Here is an 8,993-nt window from a genome sequence, read left to right on the forward strand (position 1 = left end):
TTACATGCATGAAATCACTTTGCATAACCAGTAAGTTGACTTACAAAAAGAAAAACTCAACCAAATGAATTTAACATTACACATTTGTATTTAGTTTCACATATTTGCTAATAATCTGTGATCACGACGACACTCGAGAGAGGAGAGAGTAATTCGATGACCATCTACTTGTAATCGATGTCTCCCAGAAAGCCGAGGATATTAGAGCAACTGCCGGATTCACCCAAATTTTCCAGCTTCCATCTTCCTAATTGCTCTTTGACCGTAATATATAAACGAATCTACAAGTCCTGCAACGGTAAATATACCTAGAAGAAAGTCGAGGTTTATATCACTTGTTAGAAGTCTTTAAGTAAAAACATAACCACAAAAAAGATAGAACAGTGTGTTCATTCAGAAATGCTTATATTTGAAGTTTGAATCAAATGGTTATAACACTTGCAGAAAGATTTTGAGGACTTATCATATACTGTGTTAGTTTCTTCGACATACATCAATGCATGTAAGAATGGGCTAGATTACCTCCAACTATGGCACAAATATGGGTCACGAAGTGTAAAAACGGAACATGTTCTTCTTTGAATGTGACCTGCAACAACAATAAAACGTAAAGATGGTTTGCTATACAGGGCAGCTCATACTAGTGTTCATCTCAATAACATGATTATGAGCTACTTTATTAACTGAAGTCATAAACCTGACAATTTTTCACATATTGTTCAGACTTACACTAGAAACAAGAAGGCTTCTTTCCCCCGTATTTGGGGAATAGTTCAAATACACTAGAAATGGAGCATACATAAGGTTCCACATCTCTAAAAATCCTACTGGTTTTTGAGTGTGGCATGAGAGTCAGTTTTATATTGCATCACTATTCTGAGTCATGTCGATGTGCTCTCATGTCAATTTCCAGTCCGAATCTTATCCTTAACAAGAAAAAGAAAAACCAACAGATCTATTTTCAGTTAAGAAAAAAAATTATAATCAGATAAAGGGAAGAGCATTCTGAGGATAAAAGTATATTTTCTGCTGGGGTTCATCAGTCAGCCCATAGTTTTTCCCCCACATTCGTAGATTCTCCATCTAACACGTTAGTCCCAGGTACGAGCTTCAACTCTTGAATTAAGTCACAACCTCTACTAATATTAATAGATGTTGGCCTAATTGTCCCGATTCTTATTAAAGGGTTATTAGGAGTTCTGTAAATGAGATACCACTCAAACAAACTAGAGACCATACAATTTCCTTGTTGTTCTCGCTCTCCACGTCTCTAATACTATCATCAATATTCCTCTCCTATTTTTGTGTTCTATTCTGTGGGTAATCGATCAAGACTTGGGTTCTCATTTGTCGTTGATGTGCACAACAAACCAGAAATTCTGTGAGGCTTTATATTGCATCTCAAAGTTGTATGCACTGCCATAACTTGCACATAAGGAGGCAAATAGATAATACTCCAATATATTTAACACCTTCACATTTATGAACCCATTCAATATTGCCTCTCCCTAAAACAATGAAATTCATCATTTCTCAATAAAACAAGGTGAAAGGACAAAGTTAACTCGCACGTGAGGTGCACGTGCATCCTTTTGGACCAATAATCGATGAAATTTTTAATTTTGGGCTAAATTTCTAACATGCTTCACCGCAAATGTTTAGTGTCAACTGTTTTACCATGAGCCATCTTGAGAGTTGACACCACAAGGAAGGGTTATGAGATTTATAAGGCTCACTTGTCTTACTGAAATAATAGTGGTGCGAAGACAAAGTTAACCTCACACATGAGGCTCGCATGCATCCTTCAGATGAAGAATCCACAAAAATTTCAATTTTGGGCTAAATTGTTATCAGGCTTCATCACAAGGGTTTGAATGCCAATTTCCGTACCCTATGGGCCATTTTGAGACTAGTCTCTAATAACAGGGATGATTTATGCAATTTGGCCTTTTTGTTTTCATTAGTTTCCCCAACTTGCTTCCACAAACATAGAATGTTTTCACCGTGGAAAGTCTAAACTTTTATCTTTTTTACGTAATTACCAGAGAAGGAAAGCACAAAAAAGCAAATTAAGAAAAATGGGCACACCACCATAATTATCAAAGACACTACATCCGATTTAGAATACCACGTTACATGTGGACCAGGAAACACACCTTAATTGGAGAAAGATCATAATAGAAGAAAACTCCCGGTGGCAATTGAGAGTGTCCCAGCTCTGAACTCTTATAATGCTCTGTCACAGAGTACTATACCATACAAATTTGACTACATATCAGGGCAGATGTGATGGAAAACACAAACCAAAAAAATTCAACAAGCTTAAAAGTACCTGATTTGAGCGAATTGTACGGCCTCTAATATTGGTGTATAGCGTAGGGACCACCTGCAAAGTATAAATTAAGTGTCAAAATATCCTCACTGATTAATAACTACTCTTAAAGAAACAGTACAAATGCAAATAATAACTTGCTCGCAATCCTGTGTGGTCATTATTCCGAGAAAGCAATGAAATTCCAGAAATCATTCAACAGAGTTCCTGGAAAGGATAACCATATAGCAACACCCAAATTAATTTACTGATAATACCAACCTTGATGAAATACTGGTACATACCACCTGGTCTTTCCTGCATCCATTGTACACTGAAAATGCAGTAAGAAAATAACATAAAAGATTCAAATTGCAACCATATGATATTGTATTTGACAACATATCAACAATATCTATTAAACTATCACCTAAAACATCCATATTTTGAAGTTGATGCCACTAAGATTTCTTCAATTTATAAATAGCTAGGGATGGGTAGAAAGAAACAATTACCCATCAAGGGGATTTTGCATGCCAGGAAACTGGTCACCAAAAGCTAATCTGTTTATCTTGTGACTTATCTGTATCACGAAATATGAAACTGAAATCGTTGGCACATGCTTTTTACTAGAAAACAAAAAAATGAAAATTACAACAAAAAATGATGGCAAAACTTATATTATACTTCATGATTATATTATTTTCTTTGCTACCAAAGAAAATAAAATGTTCCTTACATTGTAACTATCCATCTGGAAAGCCAGCAAATCATGGACATGAAAGTTAGACTGGTGAAAACTTTTTCCAGGCATAAAATGAAAATTTCCCGCGACTTTGTTAACTGCAAGGGATCCTTCAATATTACATCCTTCACCATCTTCATCTTTTATCTTTTGAATAAAACCTTCCCGTTCACACTGCAAACAAAAAGCACATTGATGATTAATATCAAAATAATGCCACATAAACATCAAAAACTGTCCAAACTTAGGAGTAAAGGTGTTCAACAGATGGCTGTCAAGACCAGACCTATAGTGCGCCATGTCCCACTCGGGCCAGTCTTTAATAATGCCCCGAATAACTTACACCTAAAACCTACCACACATGCAGCCCGGTTCACTCCAGGTCATACTGGCCCTTAAACGAGCAGGCCTGTTTACCTGTTTACTTAAAATATTGATTATGAAAAAATATTTATTCTTCTTAACGAGAGATGGTCTCTCTTATTGCTTATTCAAATTAAATTTATTAAGTAATTTTTTGGTGGATGTCACTACAGATATTGAAGTGAATTCAATGAGTAAGTGAAGTGCAGGTCTAAGAATCGTTGTAAAATTCGGTAACTGATGTAGTCAAAAGTCAACATGCCACCTCTAGAGAGAAACTAACTTCCAACTTTGTAACCTTTTCTCAAACTTTTGTGCCCTGGAACCAAACCCCCACCTAAAAAAAAAAAAAAAAAAAAAAAAAACCAACAAAGGGAGTGGCAACTGTTTAATCACATTCACACCCCAGGAAGTAACCCACCTCTCCACCTTACTCTGATCGACAACGAGCACTCTTTATTCACCTTTAAGCTGGAGTTCCCTCCCGCAAAAGCAGTCTACAACCACAACCGATAAAAGATTCTCCCAGACGATACCCTTGCTGTAGGATTTCAATAGTATAAATATGTACTTTCTAATTGTATTTAGACAGACATAATGATTGTTTAATCATATTTTCTCCATGCGTATCTTCTTTTCTCTGAATCTTTCTTCTATCTCGGTCTTCCTCTATATTTCTGTTCTACTCCTCTGTCTTATCTTGGATTCTACTCGGCCTTTCTATTTCTTTCTATCCTCTAGTTCTAAATTCTAAATTCAAGTTACTTGTTCTACATCAATGGCATTTACATTATGGAACACGATGATAGAGTGAGAGGTCCCAGTGCTTTGTCTGCTCAAGTTCTCTTGGAGTATATGTACTATATTCCGATGGGTACTCGGGTCCATTGGGATGGAAAGAAGCCTTTGAATTGAGCAACATGAAGGAATTATCCAAATGTTGTTGAACATGTCTCAATAATAGATTTGCTAGGCTTGTGATGGGTCTTTGTCATCTTTTTGGAACATTATCATCTTTATGTACCTACCTCTTGCCAGGAATTCCGCAGAGATTGTAACACACAAACTCATTATATAAAAAAATATTATGCACACTTTTCTTGTTCATTTAATTTTTAACTCAAAAGCAATGCGAACGTAGGACCTTATGAAAAGGTAAAGTAAAATAATAGGAAAGTGTTTATTTGTGTGTCAATTTGATACTAATGCAAGCATTATCACCAAGCATATGGCTTGCATCTACAGTTGTCCTTGAGCCTATGGCTTAGAACCCAATATCAGCCCCAGATACTTCACAGCCCATCTGCCCACTTCACCACCACCAGACCATAGCTGGCTTCTCCACTTTTCTTTATGGGGTGTCAATACCTGAATCGAAGATTTTCCTCTATTCATCTTCAGTCCCGAAGTAGTACAGAAAACTTCCAGTACAATCAATAATTTTCTCAAATTTTGATCATTCTTGGAAAGTAAAAGAATTGTATCATCCACAAACTGCAAATAAGAAATCTCCACTTCTTTCCTACCACCTATCAAACCCTTTACCAGATCTCCTTGGCTCTTTTCACCAATGTACTCAACCCATCCACCACGACATTAAATAAAAAAGCGGATGGGAGATCTGCTTGCCTTAACCCTCTAGATGCTCCAAACTTACTCCTCAGTCTCCCATTGATTAAAACTGAAAATTAGCTGTAAACAAAAATCCCCTTATCCTCAGCCTCCTTGCCTTAACACTTCTTTTCAATTTTTCGGAGATGTCCAAAACTTCTTAGGTATAAAATTTCAGATACAGATCTCGAAGAAAGAAACTGTGCCCCAGCCAATTATTAACTTTCTCAGTCAATTTGGTATGTCATCAGACTCACAAGAAGAGACATTTGTAATATGAAAACTTATTGGTGTAATATGCCCATGTTTATACCAGTCAACCAGATCGCACAAAGAAAAATCCTAAGTTTCTATGACCTAACCTGGTCTATCAAATCTGCATTCGTCAGTGCCCAGCCTTTTTTCCTATATGCCTCTTGAACTTCATCACACGAGTTGCAGCATTCATCATCAGACTGCATAAGAAAGAAAAAGGAAGAGATTAAAGGACAATGGAAGAACATCTCGTTGATGCACGCTTCAAGATTACTAATTCTCTAATCAGTTTAACTAAAACAGAATTGCCAAAATATGAAATAACAAAACAAGAATATTTGATCAAATGTTAATGAATCAAGCATGCAGGACATTTACGAATAAGGCAATTTGCATTCGTGTACATATGTTAAGGAAGCAAGTTGGACAAAACCAACTTATTTAAAAGATTTGGTAAGCTGTGCCACCTTCTTAATCTACATCCTCTGCACTAAAAAATAAATTTACTGGTCATGCTAAGGACTCATACACATACGCATTCTTCAAACATGGCGCTATCGAAATGTATTTTTCAGTTTGTGATAGGGAATCCTTATAACTTAGTGGAGATTTTACAGGAATTGAGCTTTTGAACGGTTTCTTAGTAATAACATTTCCCCTTGACAGCTTTTGCAGTATCCCAAGGTTAATGGAATTTTCTGGAAAAAAATGTTTACAAGGAGAGAACAAGGATCACTAGGCGTTCTATGAAACCACTAATCACACACACACACACACACACACACACACACAAAGCCTGTCAGGCACTCAAAGAGTTCTCTATGGTTTTGTTTTGGGCTTCTTTCTGGGAATCTGTACCTGCGGCTGCGGAGTCTAGAGAGCTCCAAAATTGGAGGCAGATCATCTGGGACCAAACATGGTGTCCCTAGCATTATTGTTCCAAATAAAAAAGAACTATTATTAACACAAGGAATGGAAGAAAATCATTTATACCGTTTCTGCTCCAAAGCACGATCCACAATATTTTTCATTATTCTCAAGCCTTCCACCATGCCTTTGCAAGGGGCTCTCAATCTGCATTAGAGAATTAAAATGAAAGTGAATAAATAAATTAAAGGATCAGGGTACCAATCAAACAAGGAATAAGAAACAAAATATTCTGTTTCGTATTCCTTGTTCGCTTCCCTCCCAAAAAAATGAACAAGGATTGCAACAAAAAAACCTATGTATTATCTACTTTCATTTCTTCCATTTACGAAGGGGTGATCAGGTTCTTTCCCCTTCTTTCGTTTTCACTGATGGGTTCTTGTTTCAATGGGTCTGCTTTTAGATCTCTTTTATTAGGTGTTTTCTTGTGCACTACTCATGCAACAAAGGTGAACAAACTTGCAAAAGCAGTACCTTTTAAATGAAGTTTACCAAAAAATGGTGCATAAGGCACCGCCGCTAGAATATTTTTCTATAACAACATTTTCCATGTCAGTAAATAAGGCCAAATGCATTACTAATTCAAATCTGTAGTTCATATGCCTTGTCAAACTCTACCCATCATAAAAAAGAACCTAAATATTCAAGCGATGGTGCACTAGCACATGCTATGATGAAGGGATGTATGGAATATTCACAAAGACAGTAAAGCATCTGCTACAAAGCCGTATGAAAGTATCAGAATCACATGATTAATTACAATTATGGAAGATAGTGAATGCTGGTAATTTTAATCTAGCTGCACCCACAAAGAACCATGCAGCCACAGACAGAATAGTCAGATTATGAGGAATACGGATGAAAATTTTGTTTGATATGCATCTGTGTGCACGTTATGAAGGGTTTTCTGTAATTCTACATGTTTTTTCCAAAAGCACAAAAACTGAACAGAGAGTAAAATACAAGTCATAATATTATGTTTACCAAATAATATAGACAGGTATTCAAACATGTACGATATGTAACCACTGCTTTCTGAAGAAAATGGCACAACATGTGTTCCCACAAACCTTTGGTGCACCAATTCCATCCTTCTTAGCTTCTATTACATTACCATGCGCATCAATTCGTTTCTTGACTATATCGTGTCGCTGAAAGTAGATGTGTCATAAATTGTCAGTTAACAAAATAAGTGAGCATGACATTCAAGCAAGTTGGTCACTAGCGGTATGATTGTGATAAAAGTCAACAATAGGCATGTTCCTAACACAATTGGAAGTATTAAGGAAAATAATTATCAAGAAGCAGCTGCCTGCGGTACATACTATGTCAAAATGCCGCTCTCCACTAATATCCATTGTGTCAAGACTGAGTAATGAGCATCGGATAGCTGGAAAAGTTACATCAAACTGCAGTTTCAAACAAGATACAGAGAATTAATAAATCTACAACCATTAACAATTATGAAGGACAAAAATTTTTACATGCAAAAGAACTACTCCATGCAAAAACCGAGATCAAATCTTCTGCACCCAAAATGGGTGTGGCCTCTTTGTGGCCCCAATCATTGACTGACACATATTTATAAACTGAACTTTTCTTAATTTTGTTTTCATAAACTTAATATGTGTCAAGCAATGATGGAGGCCACAAGAGGCCACAACCATTTTGGGTACAGAAGATTTGATCTTGTAAAAACCTATGACAGAGGTAAACCTATGAACGTAACATGTAAGATGGTGTTCTACAAAACTGATATCTGCAAAAGAAGTTTAATTTAATCTCCGAAGTTATTGGAAATGAAGATTTTGATATTTATCACCCCAGAAGGGAGTGGGGAGGAAGAAGGGGAGGATTACATTGATATGTAGGGTTTCTCCTCTTGAAACATCTACAAGAAGCTTCGACTCTGTAACAGTGTGGAGGTATAGTCCTGCAAGCACAAACAAGTAAAAGAATTTATATGGTTAACATGTGGTCATAATAAGCACTCGAGCATTCGTCTCAACGCATTACACTATAGCAGTAAGAAGGGAAAAATTTTCAGCTTTACAAACAGATTTAAACACGATTACTATTGTGCTGTTTTCTTATACACTTTTGATCCCCTGATGGATCACTGGCATTGGGTGGTTCTTACTATCAAAGAAAAATCACAGGAGGGAGTATGAAAGGTTAATTAAGGCGGGCTTCCAGCAGCTTAACGGTGGCGACATGAAGGAATAATAACATTAACCTATATAAGTTATCCCCTCTAAAAATCGTAAATATCAAGTCAACAAACTAAATTATATTTCTTCTGCTAACTTAATTGAATTATCCTAAAGAAACCCAAAACAATATCATTCAAGCCAACAGATAAAACCCACAACACTACAGCTCAATTTCTAAACTTGTAAAATACAGGAGGGAAAAAAAGCAAACTTAAGCAAAGGGTTGGAATTGGAATTGGAATTGCATATGATTACACACCGAGCTCGGAGACGAAGAGGAAGAACATGAGGAGGGAAGATGCGAGGGTAATGATGCCACCAGAGAGCGTACGGCTGAAGAAATCGTCATTGATTTTAGGGTAGGCGTCCAAACTCCTCAGCTTCTCAAGGATACCACCGTCCCTACCCATTCGCCTCTCTCTGTCTGCGTGCCTGCCCTCTCTATCTCACCAGTCCACAACAAGGAAGGAAGGAAGGAAGGAAGGAAGGATGCTGCGATTCGGGAATTTCAATTCAGCAGAGACGACCCGACCAGACAGACAGAGACAGAGACGGCCGGTTGACAAAT

The 8,993-nt window shown here is 36.9% G+C and overlaps 1 protein-coding gene across 1 annotated transcript; it reads right to left on the reverse strand.

Annotated features, from left to right (window-relative positions):
• On the reverse strand, nt 1-8,993 carry LOC137729329 (uncharacterized). The gene is made up of 13 exons (XM_068468248.1): nt 8,685-8,993; nt 8,072-8,145; nt 7,538-7,621; nt 7,283-7,363; nt 6,279-6,359; nt 5,393-5,485; nt 3,051-3,230; nt 2,827-2,894; nt 2,594-2,645; nt 2,333-2,386; nt 2,157-2,249; nt 523-589; nt 1-308 (listed from the first exon to the last, which is right to left on the reverse strand). The coding sequence occupies exons 1-13, from the start codon at nt 8,833-8,835 to the stop codon at nt 220-222; spliced, it is 1,167 nt and encodes a 388-aa protein (XP_068324349.1). The 5' UTR covers nt 8,836-8,993; the 3' UTR covers nt 1-219.

Source organism: Pyrus communis, chromosome 3, assembly GCF_963583255.1.
Source record: "Pyrus communis chromosome 3, drPyrComm1.1, whole genome shotgun sequence".
Classification (NCBI taxonomy): domain Eukaryota; kingdom Viridiplantae; phylum Streptophyta; class Magnoliopsida; order Rosales; family Rosaceae; genus Pyrus; species Pyrus communis.

Excerpts from the sequence above, each read along its gene's own strand:
- LOC137729329 (XM_068468248.1), bottom strand. The coding sequence starts at position 8,835 with ATGGGTAGGGACGGTGGTATCCTTGAGAAGCTGAGGAGTTTGGACGCC. Across the intron at positions 5,486-6,278 it reads CGTGCTTTGGAGCAGAAACG|TCTGATGATGAATGCTGCAA; the intron begins GTATAAATGATT and ends TTTCTTATGCAG. Across the intron at positions 2,895-3,050 it reads TCCAGATGGATAGTTACAAT|ATAAGTCACAAGATAAACAG; the intron begins GTAAGGAACATT and ends TTCGTGATACAG.